This window comes from Bactrocera oleae, chromosome 5 (assembly GCF_042242935.1).
Source record: "Bactrocera oleae isolate idBacOlea1 chromosome 5, idBacOlea1, whole genome shotgun sequence".
Classification (NCBI taxonomy): Eukaryota; Metazoa; Arthropoda; class Insecta; order Diptera; family Tephritidae; genus Bactrocera; species Bactrocera oleae.
Window position 1 is genome coordinate 6,202,589 of NC_091539.1, and position 19,727 is coordinate 6,222,315.

At 27.8% G+C, this 19,727-nt stretch overlaps 1 protein-coding gene across 6 annotated transcripts in view; it reads right to left on the reverse strand.

The window, feature by feature from the left end:
• Positions 1-7,455: 7,455 nt before the first annotated feature.
• The window catches only part of Imp (IGF-II mRNA-binding protein), a 54,235-nt gene continuing 41,963 nt past the window's right edge, over positions 7,456-19,727 (reverse strand). For all 6 annotated transcript variants that reach the window (XM_070110759.1, XM_070110758.1, XM_036377004.2 and 3 more), the window contains one exon: positions 7,456-19,690. In XM_070110759.1, the coding sequence (XP_069966860.1) occupies positions 19,406-19,690 (285 nt within the window). In that variant the 3' untranslated portion in view covers positions 7,456-19,405. The remainder of the gene's footprint in view (positions 19,691-19,727) is intronic.

The following is a 19,727-nucleotide window of genomic DNA, read 5'->3' on the forward strand; positions in this document are numbered from 1 at the left end:
TAATTGCACTCAGCGGCTACATTTTAAAAAGCTGTAACACAAAAACTATTTAAGATATCGTTTTTAAAGCTATAAGCTATTAAAATATGAGAGAAATAATTTTCCAATTAGGTGTGACCTTTAAAGGTCTGGTCAATAAAGCGGTTGAGACAAAATTTTCCAGCCGCTGTTTTACAAATATTTTTCAAACTGTCTTATAATGAGGCCGACTGTTGTCATGATGGACGTTTTTTGACTAACGCTAGCTTCAATTTCTTGAGTTTATTGTCGGTAGCATTCCCCATCATTTCACCCGGTATTAGAAGCTTATAATACAGCACGCTCTTCTGATCCTACTAAATATAGAGCATTACCTTTACATCATGGATATTCGGCTGGTCGGCCAGGTTTCACATATGATTTGGTTTTTGCATTTAGTTTGCGTTGTCGTTCAATTCATATGGCACCCAATTATCTTGCTTTGGATGGTATCCGGTTAAATGTTTTGAAATGGCTGCGTGAGCGACTTCCAAAATTTCTGCGAACGCTTTTTGTCTTTGGAAATAATTTTTATCGAGTAATGCTTCCAGTTCCTCCTCTTCAAACTTCTTTGGTCACTAAGGACCTTCTTCGTCTTCCAAGCCAAAATCAGCACTTTGAAATCGTTTAAACCGCTTTTGGTACGTTCGCTCAGCTAGAGCATGTTCACCATAAACTTCCACCAAAATACGATGACTTTCGGCTCAGCGTTTTTTTGTACTAAAGTAATAAAAAAGTTCTTTCGTAAAGCACTGTTTCATGTACAAAGCTCGACATATTTGAGTAAAAAACAAGAAAAAAATGCCTAACTTCGGTTGAACCGAAGCTATAATACCCTTCACAAATACAAAGGCTACTTACAAGAACTTGATTCCGAACGTTCAATTCGTATGGCAGCTATATGATATAGTGATCTGATCTGAACAATTTTTACGGAGATTATAGGGATGCTTTCGATTGAATTCTATGCAAATTTAATGACGATATCTTGCAAACTAAAAAATTTTTCCATACAAGCACTTGAGTTTGATCAGTCAGTTTGTATGGCAGGTATATGCAATAATTTTCCGATATCGGCGGTTCCGACAAATGAGCAGCTTCTTGGGGAGAAAAGGAGGTGTACAAAATTCCAGTTTGATCTAAATCGACTCAGCTTGTCACGGTGATCATTTTCATATATACATATTTAATTTGTAGGGCCTCCGACTTTTCCTTTTGGGTGTTACAAGCTTTGCAACTGCATGTTTAGAATATTAGAACAATGTAAATATTAACAAGTTATGCCAAATCTTTGCAAACCGCACGAAAGTAGCTGTAAACCCAATATATTTTGCATTTCTACACAATTTAAACCAGTTTTCAATCTTAGTTGTTGTGTTTAGTTGTGAGAAAATATAACTTCTAGAAAACATAAGTAGTAAACGTAACACAATATGTGCTTACGTATAATACACAGTATTACGAAAATGATGCAAGATAAATAGAACTTTTATAATTTATTCATTTTAATTGTTTATGGTACGTGATATTTACAAAAATGCTTTCGATATATAGTTGTTTAATTTTTTTCCGCACTATCGTGCATATAACGCAACTAATATTGACATGCTTAGCACATGACTATGATTTATTAACTTATCAATAACCGAAAGTGCTACCTACATAACTATAACAACCGTTCTAGAGCAAAAATTGTTCAATTGTGGTGGAGAACGAGAAAAATAAATTATATTATGAAAGCTTTAGCATTTTGCTACAGCATAATACATCTTGAAATTATGTATATAATTTTAACAAATACACAACATACATACATACAAATGTATGTAATATTGTAATGTTGTTGCTTTGAAAATGAAAACAAACTCACACCAGCATATAGCAATTATCGACAATGGAGGAGCGTAACTAAAAAGGAAACGACCGGTAAGCAATCGCGGCGCTAGAAGGGATGCATAATACGAGTATGTACATGTATATGGCGGGTTGTAACGTACAGGGGACAAAGCTGAAAGCAGAAAATAGTGGCACAACAATAAATGCCGCCAAATCGAAGGGTGCAGCATCGCACAAGCACAAACACAGGCATATTCATAAATGGAATGCATGAAAGCACAACAAAAATAATTTAGGTACACAATTAACTGTGGCATTTCTCAATTGTATACAGTTATTTACATACATACATATGTAGGCTAATACATGTACATACATATGTACTTAAGTCACAAATAATAAGAAAATTGACACACACTTTTCCGCTGCGACAATTGTTTTGTGTTTATTTAGTTGATATTTTTTGAAAGCCGGCTTGTTTGCATTGCACTTTCCAGCGCTTTTTTAACACACACACACATACGCGTTAGTTGCATCGATTTTTCGTGCAGCTCAATTTTCAAATTTTACACACTTATGAGCGTAGTATATTTATGATAAGCAGTAAACGTATTAACGTTGCACTAAAATATTATACATTTCTCTCTTGTACATAAATAAATTAAGTTATTTATAATCAGCTATTTAGAAAATTTCAATAATACTGCACACATAAACAGCACTTTAAAAATACAGCTGCTAAATTACTAGCATCGCTTCCGACTGTTTGTGTTCGACTGATTAGCGCACGAATGCGTTCCACATGCGGTGTTGCCATTTTATTGTCTATTCTATTAACTGCTGTTAATTATGTAAGCTTTCTAACGCGCTTTGTCTTTAATGTTATTGCTTTCATTGTACAAATTTTGCAATAAAAGTAAATCTTGGCAACTATTGTGATAATTGCAATAAATAACTGATTTAACATTTTATTTCAAGTTGTAATATAAAAATATTACAACTGTGCTAAAATGCAACCATGTGCTGCAAAAGCTATTTCCTGCTTGCTGCTATTTAAAATAGTGCCGGATATCCTTCATGTTTTTTGAAATTAAAAAATTCAAATGCGATTAACGCTAGTGCGATTAATGTAAAAATTATAACAAAAATGTGCTATTACGCTCTAATTTCATAATGTTTGCTTTAAAATTCGTAAAAAGTACCATTTATTAACAAACTTTTAATCGATAACAGCAATCAATCAAATTTTTAGTGTGCTTGCGCTACCCATACCATTACTGACGTTCAAATTTTTAGCTGTAGTTGTTAGCAGTGATTTATGTTTTAAAAGTGTTCTCCGGCTAATAACACATTTAAATGTATTGCTTATTCAAAATTATATAAACGAAAGTGTGTGCAAGTGTGCATGTGTACAACTTCATTGAGTTGATTTGTAGCATAAATAGTGCAAATTTATGACAGTGTACGGGCGCAAATCATGTCATAACCTGCAATTTGTTACAGTTACTTTTTGTTAGTGCTGCGCTAGGGGTAACAGGTGAGTGCATATGATGGCGTTTTACATTTTACGAACGGTGCTGCCACAAGTCCATGTGTATATGTATTTTCATACAAACATAATAGATGTATACTTACCTAAGTATGTGTGTATCACAATTATGCTGTTAAAGTTATGCAAAACAATATTAATATTAATATTTTTTTAATAAAACACGCGTGTGTAATTTTCTTATGTATTTTATTAAATAAATTTTTTGCAAATACAATCCAATTTCCATACATATATTTTACTGTTCCTTTGTAAACATACAAGTAGTTTTTGCTTGCATTACTGTAAGAGAGTTTTTAAATATATGCTCATATTGTGGTTAATATAGTTTGCTGCAGACATTGATAAATGACACAAAATCTAATTACAATTAAGACCCTTGCTATGTTTTTGACAATTTTTAATGACACCTTTAATTTTGTTGTTGCGCTTTGCTAAAAAACAATTAGCCATAATACGTATAATGATAATTTTTATTTTTATCTTTTTAAGTATGTAATGCTTTTTGCTATGTTTTGAGTATGTGTTTATTCACTATATATGTATGTATGTACGATTTTAGAGTTTTTGCTATGCTTTCATTAAATATTGTTTGATTTTCACGGGAGACATATGATTTAGTGAATATGCGACTAAACAGTAGTATAGTTGACTAAACATGCAATAATATTTTGTTTGTTAAACGTTAATACATTTGTATGTAAATGATTCAGTACAGTTTGGCATTTTAGTAAGTACTTAATTATTTGTTGCACAAATTTTATTGTTTTTCCATTTTTATTGTTATACATTGTTTATTAAATCTGCTGTATTGGCGTTTCAGTTGCTTCGTTGACACCTGCAAATTATTTTTATATACTTTCTATTTTTTGTATTTGTGTGGTATTTTTTTTATTGTGCTCTAGGTTTGGCTATGTTGTTTTGCTATTATAAACTTCATGCTAATGGTTCGTGTATGTTATGAAATACAACTATATTTTTACTATATGTAAAAAATACAATAGTTTTGATTCCACAATTATTGAGTTGTTTATGAGTTTTCAATAGCATTTTTTCTATTATTTAATTATAGCAACACTACGAAATTTGCCTGCTATTTTTCGTGCACTGTGTAGTTTACGGTATATTTTTGTCCTATTTGGCTGCTGTTTTGGTGAATATATGTATATATGTAGTTATTACTAATACGATTGTTCAAAATTATTTAATGCTCACGCATATATTTGGACGTAGAAATTTTATAGTTTATCTTCAGTATATTTTAGTAATTTTATTGTTTAGCAATTTTTATTGCGTTTAATTTCTTGTTGCTTTCTGGGAGAACTGGCAAATTTGGATGGAGTTAAGTTTGCCCGTGTATATATTTTTTGAAATTAGCTGTCTTTTTCTACTACATAATTGCTAATAGAAATACAAAGAACAAATTTTGCTATTTTTGTTTCAGTGGCAACTCAATGTAATACGTTCTATTACATTTAGCGCAAAACAAAATAAATACATAAAATATTTCTGTTTTTTTTAATTTTTATAATTTTAGTTGCATATAAGTAGTTATATATTGGGGCTATTTGACATAAATATTTGTCAAATACATACATATAAATGTAGTTGTCTCTTTTGTATATGTATATAGTTTCATGTAAATAACACTATAAATGCAGCTCAAAGACATTTATTGTTGGGTTTGTTTGATTTAGGTGTACCTTTAATATTTTATATAGTATGAATATTTTTTTTTCGTAAATAGTTATCCACTGTATAATTCTTTGTTTTACTATATCAATTTTATTTTAATACATATGACCTTGAGGTAGTTAATTTTTTTCATTCTCATTTACTTTTTAAAAGCCCATATTTGGTTTTTCGACGTTACACACATTTATATTAGTTATATTTAGCATATTCTGTTTGGTTTTTTGCATATCTTCCATTAAAACTTTTTTTCAGTTTTGATTTTTTTTAAACAAGAAACTTTTCATTTTTAATTTGTTTGCTTGTTTAAATATATTCTTATATTATGTTTTATTATAATAAATTTCTATTATTTTTCGCTTTTGCTTTGTTTATTTTCTATTTGTTTAAAAAGTACCAACGGCTGCTAATGCGTTTATCGATAACAGCGTGTCATCAATATTTTAGTTTGGCATGCCATAACTGACAGTTAAATTCTGTGCTACAGCTGCTAGAAGTGGTAGTTGTGTCAAAAACCGTTTTTACCCGGATATACGTATTGTATATTTGAAATAATGACAACAAAATGTTTGAAAGTGTTTGTTATTATGACTGTGCATTAACGCATATCTTAAAAGTGTTGTTGCATAAAGAAAAGCAAGTGAGTTGCATTTGCTCCCTTCATTGTATATAAACACTGCCATGGTAGAGCAACGCCGTTTTAATATCTTTTGCTGCAAATTGTACTTTTTGCGTGTGCATTGCAAAGCATTTCTTACAGCAAGTCAAAATGGCCGCGATGTCAAACTGTTGTTAAAACTACAGTTTATAGAAGTATTGTAATGTGGCGGTTGCACTGCTGTTATTATTTGTTTTAATCGAAATTATTGTGTGCTAAGTAAAAGAAGCTTAATGTAAAAGATTGGGTTAGCTAAACTAATGTAAATTAAATCATAATATACGTGTATGTGTGTGCAGTAGTAAAAAAAAAACAAATATTAAATAAATAATACTTGCTCGTAAAGAATCAGTATTTAATGTGCTAAAAATCCAACAATAAATAAATAGTACTTGCCTTCGAAAAAAATCAGCATTCAATGTGCAAAAAATCCGGCAATAAATAAATAATACTTGCCTTCGAAAAAAATCAGTATTCAATGTAATAACTGAAATAAATATTAAAATAAAAAGTCAGAGTTTTTCGTTTTTTTCTTATATTTTTTTTAGCCACAAAAAATATATAAGATTTTTACACAAAAACAAATCTTTTAATTCTGCAGTTTTTTGAGTTTTACGATTTTTTTGTATTTTTTTGTTTTTTAATATGTTTGCCTTTAGTTAGCATTACTTAATTAGCGTAAATTTAGTTTTCATCGTTTCTTTTATATTATAATCTTCATAAAAAATAATAATAATATAATCTTTTCATAAACATACATTTTCTCCCCCACTACAATTGCATTTAATACAATTTACAACTACTTTACTTTCAATTACATTGTACGTTGCTTAATAATTTAAACTTTTCCGACTCACAAATAATTTTCGCACAAAACAAGTAAAATAAAAACATTTTAGAGCAATAAAAATTACATATTAAATTGTTTACGCTAAATTTTTGCATTTCGTAGTTTTGTATATAAAAATAAAAACAAAAAAAAATACAATTTGAAAAAGCAAATACTTATTAAAAAGTAAAACATAGCTAATTTTTTTAAGAAGAAAAGAAAATGCGCAAGTATTGTTTATAAATACAAATGAAAAACCAAATATTTTATTTCATACATAAGTAATCATGGATGCTTATGCTGCGGTAAGTAAATTAAAAAAAAAAGCTTGGTAATATTTATATTATAATAGTAAGTAAAGTATATAGTAAATAAGTTTTATTTATTATTATAAAAAAAAAATGTATAAACATAATATTATATAAACTTGATACATTTTCAATTAAAATTAATGCAGCGCGTTGTACGCATGCGCAGGCCCGCAAACGGCTTTAATTATAAACTACTATCACACAGAGAAACCGTTAGCCGGCGCTACGTCGCCGTACAACGCGCCGGTGGAGTTGCGTAAAACCGAAACTTAAACAAGGCACGCATGCCAAGTTGCAGCGGCAAACGCCAGCAAGGTCGTATATGTTGCAAACTAATGAAAATATACGAATGTACAAACGCATGCGCGTTGCACACGAACACAAATGTGTGTGTATGTATGTATGTATGTGCAATTTGTACAACATTACTTATGAGTTTTGATTTTAACCAGCTCCACTTCCACCCGCTGCTTTAACTATTATTAGTTTCATTATAGTTGCAATGCTTGTTTATATAGTTACATACACATCTTTGAATATTATTTTTTTTTTCATAACTTTGTTGTTTTTGTGTGTTTTTTTTTTTTTGATAGACATAAAGGGTTTACAATATTATAGTTATTTATTATTGTATTTTTGTATATATATTTTTGTTTGTATGTTTGAACGTTATTTGTAAATGCAAAATACGTTTTTGTTTTGAAAGATTAAAACAGAACAAATATATATATAGTGTTTACATTAAAGAAGTTAACATGCGAATTATAAAAATCGTTGATAATCGTATGTTTCAGTTGATTATTATTTAAATTTAATTTCCAAGAGTGTTATTTGCAACAGCGAAATTTTACATTTTAACAGTTTTTGTCTATTTTCTTTAACCGCTGGCTTTGACAAAATGCCGTTAATTACTGCTTGTTGTTAAACAACACTATTTGCTTTAACCTCTTTTTTTCAAATTTTTGCTGACATTATGCGTTTTTTTTTTTTAAATTAAATAGCAAATTATTATTAAAAAATGCGCTTTTTATATATGTGTTTAGTATATATGACAATTTATGTTTGCATTATAGAAAAACTAGCTCATTTCCATTTTACGTGTATATAAATTCTATGTTTTAATTACGTAATATTTAATTAATTAAAGTAAACATACAAAATATAGGAGAATTTGTATAAACATATTTTAATATGTCTGTTTTGTTTATATGCATAACACTAATTTGTTATTATTATTTTATTATTTTGTTTTTGTTTTTCTTGTATGCTTGCTTTTATATATAATTGTTTTATTATGTAAAATTATTATTTTCTTCAATTATTACATTTATATAGTATGTGGTAATATGTATATAGTATATATATATTTTATTTTATATTATTATTTTTTGTATGTATTTAACTGTATATGTATATATAATTTTTTGTTGTTGTTGTTGTTGTGGTTTGATGTGTGCATGAATGTATGTGCAAAATATTGTCGGCACCAATTAAAAAAAATGTAGTTCAGTCTCCAGGCAATTAGCGCGTCAACATTTTACACGCATTTTCATGCATTACGTGGCTATTACAAGTCATACAAATAATAACTAAAATAAAGTTGCAAAAAATTTTCGAAAAAAACTATCGTTGTTTGTAAAATGTAGTTTTTGTTAGTATATGCATACATTAAAATTGACAAAAATACAATAATTAAAATTTTAGCGCAGATAATGTTAAGAAAATATTTACGCAATCTTATGTATGTGTAACTGTTGTTTGTTATACTTATTTTTTTTTTGTTTTTGTTTTTGTTTTTTGGTTGGTGTATTTTTTCATTAATCTTTATATTGTAGCTTATATATAGTACATATATATTTTTAATGTGCTCAGCAGCATTTTGTTTATTGCAAAATGTGGTAATAAACTCTTTGCAGCGCAAATTACAATTTGCCGTTGCATTTCGCCAGCTGTCACTAATTGTAATGCATTATGACGCGTTTACACCACAAACCTGCTGTAAATACCGCTGTGTTTAGTGTTGTAAAGCGTTTAATTTCGATTTTTGCTTGCTGCAATTTGTAAACTAATAATTTGTTTGTTAAGCGCTAATAAATATTTATTTTTTATATTTAAATTTCTTTTGTTTTTTATTAGCAAATTTTACAGAGTTACGTTGTTTGCTGATTTTCTTTTTTATAACTGCTTTATTTACTTACATTTTGCAATTTTGCACTTACGTTTACAAGTTATTTCTGCTGCTAGCTCTATTATTATATAGTGTTTAGTAGTTATTACAAACCAAAACTGTAAATATATATTTTATAAATTTTTTTTTTTTTTCACATGCGTTTTTTTATATGTCTGTGTTGTTGTTACATAATTTACTGCTGTTTCCTGACTTTACTTTTCATTTCATTTCAATTATACTTTTTATTACTATTATTAGATTTTTTTTTTGATATTTTATTTTTGTTATTTATATTATTGTTTTGTGTTGCTTTGTTTTTGTTTACTAGTACAACGGTGCTATCGGTGTTGCTGTGTCAATTCTTATGTTTCTGTTTAAGTTATATGCTTTATGTATGCTTTTTAACTTATTAGCTAAATATTAAAGTTTAAATTTTATTTTGTTTAATTAATATGTTTCATTTTTGTATATTTTATGTTGTATTTTTTTTATAACAAATCTGTTGGTACAGCATTTAAGTGTTTTATAAGTGTTCTTACATCAAACATTTATTGTATTTTTGTATGTTTTTGGTTGTTTAATATTTTTTAGCAACTTTTCTGGTTTTCTTAAGCTTTTATCTTTGAAATGCCATCATTTATGTATTTAATTTTCAAAAAAAATAAAAATTTCCTGATTTGGGCAGTGTAGAAAACACGTTTCTTTTAGTTGTTTGTTTGCTTTTTTACAAACTATTTTTGTAAAACTAAAACTGCAAATATGCATATACAGTTTAGTCGTGTTTTTTGCCTTTATTGGTTTACTACTTTATTTAGTATTTGTTATTATACAATTATTTTTACTTTTTTTTTATTACTCTGTATGTGTATTTTTATGTTTTTGCTTTTAGAGCGTGCTTTTTTAATATCTCGCTGCTTTTATTTGCAACGCGTTTTTTATTTCAAGCGTCTTATGCTTTGTTGTTCTATACGCATTGCATAAAACATTGGCTATATTACGCTCAGCACACTCAAAAAGCAGCAAGTGCTGTTTTGTCAATTTTGGTATAGTTACATTACTGTCGCTGCTGTTTTAGTAATTAGCGTTTTGTCTGGTTGGGCTTAGATTGGTTGGTTTGTTCTAGCTTATAGATATATTTTTCTTTAACGTTTTTGTGTGTTTTTGTTTTTTTTTTCTTAACTGTCGCATACTCTATGTTGTCCTGCTTGATGCTATACTTTGCGTTTTTGCGGCCGGTTCCTTTAAATTCCTCTTGCTTTTAAATTTTTATTAGTATTTATGCAGTAAATGTCTGATTTTTGTTTGTTGTTGCCGTTGTTGTTGCTATATTGATACGTTTTTCATTATTTGCATTCATCTTGCTTAACAAGTACAGTTATATGTATGTACTGTTCTACATCAACCAAATATACTAAAAAGTGTATACGCTTTCTGCTTTCCTACTTACTATAAACTAACTGTTATTATATATAGTTTTTTTTTTCATTTAAAAAAAATTCAAATTTCGTTATTTTTTAAATAATTATATTTTGTACTCGTTTTTGTACGATTCTATAATTGAAAATTCATAAAATTCTACACGAATCTGCATGATGGCGTGAAGTAAAAGTAAAGAATTTTTTAGTTTTAGTTTTTATTTGCCTGTAGAAATTACATAAAAAACCTATTCGCAAGAAAATAATGTTGCATGACGGCTGTAGCTGCAGTAAGAAAATGTGCAAAAATTGCATAAAACTGTCATTAAAACGACAACAAATTCGTAAACTGTCAGCAAACGCTATTTGAATTGTTAGATGTAGAAGTTATGGTAAAAAGTAGTGTAAAGTAGCGGAATTCGTAATAAAAAATTTTCAAATGTATATTTTTCCAAAGCTGCGCTAAATAATAATAAAATATCGCAAGTAAAAGTTTTTTTAAGTTTTCAATTTAAAATATAAATTCTGTTAGACAAACATTTTTCTATTAATTAGCATAGCACAAGTAAAATTTAGACTTTACTGTTTAGAGTATTTAAGTGCTTAAAATTTGTAATGTTTTATTAAAATTGCATGGGAATTGAATTCTTTTTTTTTTAAATTAAAATTTTTAACATATTGTTTTTAAAATCAGTGAAGATTTCAAAGAAATTTTATGAAACTTACATTTTATCAGTACTTGGCACCGCTAAATAACAAATTTAAACCATCTTTAACTCGCTGATTTTACAAAACACATACGTTCGCTTATTTTTGTTAATTTTTTGGGCATTCCATGTCTTAAGTCAACTTTTATTTGCCGGGTCGCTATATTAGCGCATATCTCACTGCAGTTTTTTAGTCAACACAAGCGTTTGCGCAAATCTCACTCACTTTCGCTTGCTTGCACAACTTGCTTCGTAACTGATACGTCTGTGTTCCACTTGTGCAAAGCTTAAGCTAGAAACATATTTAAAGCATAGTTTTTTATGTTTCGTTTACTGAAAAAGTACGTTGTTGTATAGAAAATAATTTTTGAAAATATTTTTCGTGCTCTTATTAGTGAAAAGTAAGTATTATTAGTCATTTTCTAAATTTCAAAAAAAAAAAATTGTTTTTCTTAAAAAGCAGTTTAAGTTTTGTATACGTTTTTAGCTTACTGTGAAGTTGTTTTTGAAAATGTTCACGCATTGTGCCATTACCACTCTCCTCTCTTTGCAGAAAAACGATATAAATATAGCCTCTAAATACTAATAAATAAATCTTGGTTTCACCACCTATAAATGCCAGCAAACGCGTACTACGTAGTATTATTATTAATTTTTATTTCATAATTTAATATTTACGTGCGCTTTACGCTCTCACAACATAACTTTTCACTTCTTTCATTTTTTTTGCAATAATATCTATAAGTTGCCTTTTAACAAAAAAAAAAAAATGTTTTCAAAATATATGTATGATTTTTTTTGTTTTTTTTATACCCCAAGTTACTTTGTATACTCGTATAAGTTTGTAAAATATACTTTCGATTTCTATGAAATCTACGCAGTATTTTTAAATTTCTTTTTCGAAATGCAAATATTTGTAAAATTTTGCCTTACATATTTTTTTATCTCTAACGCAGTCGTAAAGTTTGGACAAAATCGTGTCGGACATGTTTTTGTTGGCGTTACTAGCTGGGTTTGTTGTCACTGTTGGTTGGTTATAAGCGCGCATGTCGTTGTCGTTTTAATGTTTTACAGCTTAACAGCTGTTTATTTTGACATTGCGCCTAGCTATTTGACAGTTATTAATTTTTGTTTGTTTTGCATGTAGGATTTTTTCATATGTATTTTTTTTTAATTGTATAGTTCTTCTCAAATTTAGTTGCATTTTGGTTGAAACTCTTGTTGAAGTTTTGTTCGAACTTTGTCCACGCTTTGACTTGTTTTTCCTTGAACTCTCTGCCTAATTCTTTTTGTTTTCTTAATATATATAATATATTAAAGAAAATATAGCCTACAATATATATATTACCCGTACATTTTCCGCATAAAAACAGTTTAGTTTCGATTTACTCAAATTTCTCAGCTCATTCGTTTTGTTCTTGTAAGAATGTTTGTATGTTTTTTTTTTTTTTGGTTTCTTAGTTATAATGAGCGAGAAAAAACAATTTCAACAAAATCTTATATATTTATCGTAAATTTTATAAATATATATTTTTTAAAAATATATATATAAAAGGTATACCTACAAAATATTATATACACACTTTATTCAATTTGAATCGCTTCGAAATTGGCGTAGTCATGGTGCACCATGCAATTTTTGTTGTAGTTCGCTTGCTGTTGTTGTTATTTCACTACATACACGCTTCTTGCATTTTTTTATTTTTAAGATTCGTTTGCTTACAGCGTTTACACTCGTTTGCTTGCAATCGCTCTACCCATTAAACAATACTATATTAGTAAAAATAAACTGATTTCTAACTTCACGCGAAAATATTTTTCACAATTCATATTCTTCAAACTTTTAAAATCTTTAGTATTAGAACTTTTTGTTTTTTGGTATTTGAATCGGCTTTCGTTTTGTTATTTCAATCGGTACAATAGCGGGTAAACGCTTTTTTTTCGAGTAAATGACAGTGCAACGGCTTGTACAACGACTAATTGCAATCGCCAAACAGAATTGCGTTTTTACACATTTCGACATGCAACATGCGACATGCCGCTAATGCGCGCACAAACAAGCTATGCTAGCGAAAAGTGCAAAGAGCGTAACTTAAAAAAGCAGCTGCTTCAGTGACAGCGAAATATGCTACTGAAAAATTTTCATAAGCGTAAAAATTTCAGCTGAAAATATCTGTATAATCTAGTGTAAATATAGCTTCGATTGCTTTGTTGTTGTTTCCGATACGTTTAAGCTACCAAGTTCGCTAGTTTTTACTTTATTTTTTTTCTTTGCGTTTACTCAACTTTGCCGCCACTTATTTAAATAACGCTCGCCTCTCTTTTCATTTGCGCAATTTCGTTGCAGCGCCGTTCCACAACTCTCTGCATTAATGCTGTGTTTTACTGTGTTTGTGTCAATTATTTTTTGCTTAAATTGACATTTATCGTTTGAGCGTCAATTGTGTGGTGATCTTTTCACATTATGTTTTGATCTATGTCCTGGCTATTTGTGACGTGCGCTGTTTGTGATCTACACTGTTTTTTGTTGTATGTTTAAAATATTTTGCTTAAATTTCATACGTTTAAATTTTTATTGATATGCGCATTTGTTGTTAATAGTTACCGTTACCGTTGACTATGCCTTTGAATTAGCTTTGCAGTTGCTAAACTTGTATCGATAACTTTAAAGTCGTGCAGTGTATTTCCGGTCATTGTTTTGTTGTAATGCTGTTGTTGTTTTTGTTTTTATTTTTTATTTTTAATTTGCCTGTTGTCCAATTTGGTGCATTCCTTAGCAAATAATGTTTATATACACTAATTGTCGGTATATATGTAATTGTTTTCTTTGCAACAATTATGCTTGATAACGGTTTTGTTTTCTTATTTTTACTACTTTTCATGTTTTATTTCGGGCAATATATGTATGTTTATGTTTTAAATTGGTTTGTTATTCATTATTAGTTTTAATTTTTTTAATTAAATTTTATTGTTTTATCATCGAATTTTCGTGGTATTTTAAATTTTATTAATTTTTTTTGTTTACTTTTAATTTTCCTTTATAATAAGAAGATAATGCACTTATATTGAGGTAATTATTTGCGTTAATTCAATCATTCTTTTTCGCTTTTATTCAACATTAACATCTTTTGCTTTCACAACAACAATTTTTCAGCATTTTTAGTTCGTACAATTTTTAGTTTAAGAAAACACCCTTTATTAGAAACTAAAATTAGTAGTACTTTCTTGTTGCCTACAATTGTCTGCTATTTGTTGTAATGTTTTTATTTTTTTTTTTTTATCGTTAAATTTGCCTGCTATTTGCTGTAATGTTTTATTATTATCGATAATTTTGAGATTTTTTTTTGCTTATGCGTTTTGCCGAAAGGTTTCTTTTTAATTTTATTAATGAATTTTGCATGGCGTCGGTTGCTGTGGCAGTAACATTAATATTATATAACATAAAAATATGAAAGTAATGTAAAAATGCGTTTGAAATAATGATACAGTTTGCAGGCTATAATTACATTAATGTTAAAAAAAAAAAATTAAAATAATATTATAACAGAAAAGTCTATGAAAAATAACGATAAAGTTTACAAGATCTAATAACATTGGTATTATATAAACAATTATAATAATATGCAAATATTTGAAAACTCGCTAAAATATCGTTAGAGCTTACAGGTTATATTGTGTCGCTGGCATAATGCTAGTAACATACTAAATGATTTAATTAGTTAATTATTTTGATTTTTATAGATTTTTCAAAATTTTAATTGCTCGTCTGCCACTGCAACCGTCGGCACCAATGCAAATGCAATATTTTTTGTTTGAAACATTTTGAAAGTTTTTTTTTGTCGAAAAAAGTTGTTTTAGTGTTTTGACAGTATGTTTTCGTGTTTGTGATTCAGTGAAAAAAATTAAGTTACATCCTATTAATGTTTCATTGCAAGCTTTTACCAAAAATTAATATTTTTTAAAAATTGTATAGAGTATTTTTTTTTTTTGCAAAATATTAACCCCCGCATGCAAATAGTTGCAATTACCGTACATCAATGAAATTTTTCATAGCAAAAAATTCGAAACTATTTGTACTTAAAAAGTAGTTAATGCATTAGCTACACTGAATAACAGTAATTAATTATATATGATGATTTATTTTGTTTGTATTTTGTATTTATGTATTGAATATGTTAATATTATGTAGAAAACGATTACAACAATAGAAAATATATGTCGTTAAAATATTGTTATTGTGTAAATTATGTTATATTGTGTAATTTCAAGTAATTAAATATAGTAATTTGCTGCAGTATACTATTGTATTGGTATATTTATTAATTATGTGTGTATAACTTGCAATAAATTTATTTTATTTTTTTGTTTATTTAGTTTTTTTTTTTTTTTGTTTCATTAATATACTCTGGGTTTTATGTATGTATGTATGTAAAATTGCGGCTATGTATATGTATTTATTGTATGTATGTACAAATATATGCGTATGTAGGTAAATGTGTCTTTAGACGGCGCTATTTTGTTTATACATTTCTTTAATAAACTATTTATGCATAAATGTAAGTATGTATATGGTATTGTTATATATTTATTAAAAAAAAAAACAATAAGTTCAGCTTGGCTATTTAGGTAGTTTAAGGACTATTATAGGCTACTTTATTTTGCATTAACTCGGGCTATTGTCTGCACACTACTGTGGTTACTAGTAAAAATTGCGGTAAAAATATTTTTTTTTGTTTTTGCTTTGCAAAATCTGTTAATATTTCTGCTATTGTTTACAAAAAAAAAACTATTTTATTTCTATTTTTTCACATTAAACTATTGGTTTGTTGGCATGCAAGTTGATTGTTTTGTTTGTTTGATTGTTTGCTGCTCATTAATAAATTTACTAAGTGTAAGTGTCTTGTTTGGTTTAACTATTTTTTCTTCTTCGTTTTTTTAACGACTAATTGCCACCACTTGCTACAGCGTATACTATGTTTTACAGTTACTTTTCATATGACAGTTATATGTATGCATGTATAATATATAAATATTTATTGTAAATAATGCTGAAACTAATTTAAAAAGTGAATAAAAAAAATGCTTAGGGCAAGGCGGAAAACATATTTAACATGTAACAAAATTATTATAATTCTAAAATATTATTTTTATTAATTAATTATTATATTTTTCGCATTTTAGCGCTCTAACTGTTTTGGGTAAGCAATTAGCGTAGCTTATTTATTGTAACTGTCAATTGCATTAAAAACAAAAAAAAAAAAACAATATATTTATATATGTATATATGTATATGTAAAATTAATTTAAAATTTAAGTGTGTTTTATAAAAAAAAGGAATTATTTACTTTACTTTAATCATTATACTCATATTAAACAACATTTTTCATACTAGTCTGTATGCAATTAAAACATTTCAGCACCGTTTCAAGGCAAACGCAATTAACATTTCTCACTAGACGCAAAAAAAAAATTAAATATGTAGAAACTTTTTCAATGGAACTAGTTGTTCAAGTAGTTACTTTCGGTTAATTTAGTGTAATATACCTGCTAGGCTGACGCTAGTAACACAAAGTTACAGCAATTTACTGCCAACCTTGTTATTGTTTTGTTTTTATTCTTTTATACCACTAAATTTTGTAGGAACACATTTGCTCTTTGTTCGCTGACTTTTCGCGTGTCTCTCAAAATTACGACGGAATATATGTAGTTGATTTTTGCAGTAAGTTAGTTTGCTAATAAAAAATTAAGTGACTGCAAAAAAAAAGTGTGGCAGCGCTTGCTTGATAATGTTGCAGTTTGTGTAAGCCTTTTAAAATATTGAAGAAATTTTTATTTTTAGTAGTGGTAATACAAATTTAAAAAAATTATTGCTATGCTACACTTGAAAAAAAAAATTTTTTTGTTAGTGGTAACACAAATAAAAAAATTTTAAAATGCTAAACTTACACAATTTACGTTTTTGCAAGTTGTAATACAAATAAAAAAAAAAATAATTAAAAAAATTTTTAAAGTACTAAATTTGTAACAATTTTTGTGTTTGCAGTTTGTAATACAATTAAAAAAAATATAAATATTGAAAAAAAACTAAAAAATTAAATAAGAAAATAAATTTTTTTATAATTTTTATTTTAAACAAAAATATTTTTTCGAAGTCGAGTATTGTATACCACATGCGACTGCACTTTTTATGTAGTGTTCTCAATTTTTTATTAGCATTCTTACTTCCAGCTTAATTTTTTATTTTTGCTCTAAAGAAAGATTTGCTACCGCGTGCAGCTCATTATTGTATTGCCATTTTTGGTTGATTTTTGCACACACATTTTTCAATTTCGCCAAACTATATTTATGTTAAATATTTTATTTATAATGTCTTTAATTTATCTGCTTTGCTTGCAAAAATAGAAAATTGTTATTGTACATTTTGCAATAATTAACTTTTTTGCATTATTGTTTTTTATTTTTAATGCTGCCAAATTTTTATTGTTCAATTTTGGTTTTTTTATGAATTGATGCGCAACGTACACTGCATATGTTTAAACAAGAATAGTTTGATTTTTGGTCATTTTGTTTTTGTCGCTATTTTCTGTAAGCGATTTCTCACTTCCACGTAAATTTTATAAAATTTTGTATTTTTTTTTATTTTGTGAAACCGTATATTTTTCGTTATTTAGTTTAGAACAGTTATGTGGTTTGACTTTTGCAATTTTTCTCTATTTATTTTGCGCTTAAAAGCGCGTTTATAACGGTAATCAAATTATTTTAATTTTTTTTACCAAAAAACGATATTTTATATTTATTTATATAATATCTTTAAACTTTGATTTCAGTGTGTTCACTTGACATAAAATTACGTTAATAATTTAAGGTTTTTATTTTGCTGTTTTAGTATGTGTTTGCATTTATTTTTGAAAAACCAAATTTTTGAAAAAAAAAATTTATGTAAAAGATTAAATTTTTTTATTTTGCTGTTTTAGTCTGTTTCAATCATGTGTTTGCATATATTTTTGAAATCATAAATTACACTGAAATTGTAATTTTTGAAATATACTAATTTTTGCAGTTTAAATATTTTTGTTTTGTTTTTCAAAAATTATTAAAACTTTTTTAATCGCTTTTCGAAAATGTTACTTTTGTATTATTTTTAAATATGCTTTAATGCAACCGTTACATATATATATATTTTTTAATGTTTGTTTTGTTCTGCAAATTCATATTGTTTCGCTAAATGGAACTTTTCACGCCGGTTTATTATTTTATTTATTTTTTTTTTGGTTTTTTCCTTTAATTTTTGCAGTTTTGCATTCACTATATTTATTTTTTCAATCTTTATCATATGCAGCGTTGACGTTTCTAATTTTTTTGTTGTCGCACTGTATTCTTTTCAGTGTTGGTGGGCTCCAGCTGTTTTAACAGTGTCTGCGCATGAAATTTTTGTTTTTGAATTTTGGTTACAGCTACTATTTTATAGATTTTGTTTTTAATATTGCAAATGTGTGTATCTGCTGACATTTGGGTCTAAATTATTTTTTTTTTTAACAATTTATTATGTGGAATTTACACGCGATTTTTATTATACAATTTGGTTACTATACAAAATTAGTTTTTATTCAAAATTGATTTTTATTTTTTGTTGGCGTTTAAAAAAGCGACACTGCGTGCTTTCCATTTGCTATAAAAGCGAACAAATGTGTTGTTGTTGTTTTTACAAGTATGTTTATTTGCTGTTAGTGTTGCTAAATATTTTCCTCAGTGTGTTGTGTATTTTCCATTTTTTGCATCAATTTAATTTTTTTTTTTGTAATTCATTGGACTTCAAATTTTGTTTATATATGTTTTGTTTGTTGTTATTTTAGGTTTTGTTGTAAATTACTATTATTTTCGTTTGCTTTTTCTGCTGCTCCTATGGAAATTTACCACTCTTTACTATTTCTGTGCTCATCATCATTTCTGTCATCAGCATTTACTCAGCAATATGGTTTATATATTAACAACCACAACGTTGACTCATCAGCGTTGTTGTTTAAAAAAGCAATATATATTTAATAATTATGTTAATAGTATATTAGAAAACCTAAATACATCATCATCATACACATTTCTCTGCATTTAATTTAATAAAAAAAAATAATAATAATAAAAATAAAAAATATTAGTAGTTTCAACAAAACGTTTGAAACGCATTTATAATTTTTAATTGTGTTTTTTTTTCTACTACTTTGCTTACTGACTTGACGCAGGTGGCTGTTGTTGTTGCTGCGGCGGCGACTGCTGCTGCTGTTGTTGTTGTTGTTGCGGCGGCTGCTGCTGCAGTTGATGTTGTTGTTGTTGCTGCTGCTGCTGTTGTGTTACTTGCTGCTGCTGCAGCTGCTGAGTCCCACTGCCGGCAGCGGCAGCAGCTGCTGCAGCGGCGGCGGCGGCGGTTTGCTCCTTGGCGGCTTTCTGTTTTTTGGTGACCGGTGGCGGATTCGTCGACATCATCATCGCGCGTATGCGTCGCTGTGCCGACTACAAAAACAAACACAATATTTTTATGCAATTAAAT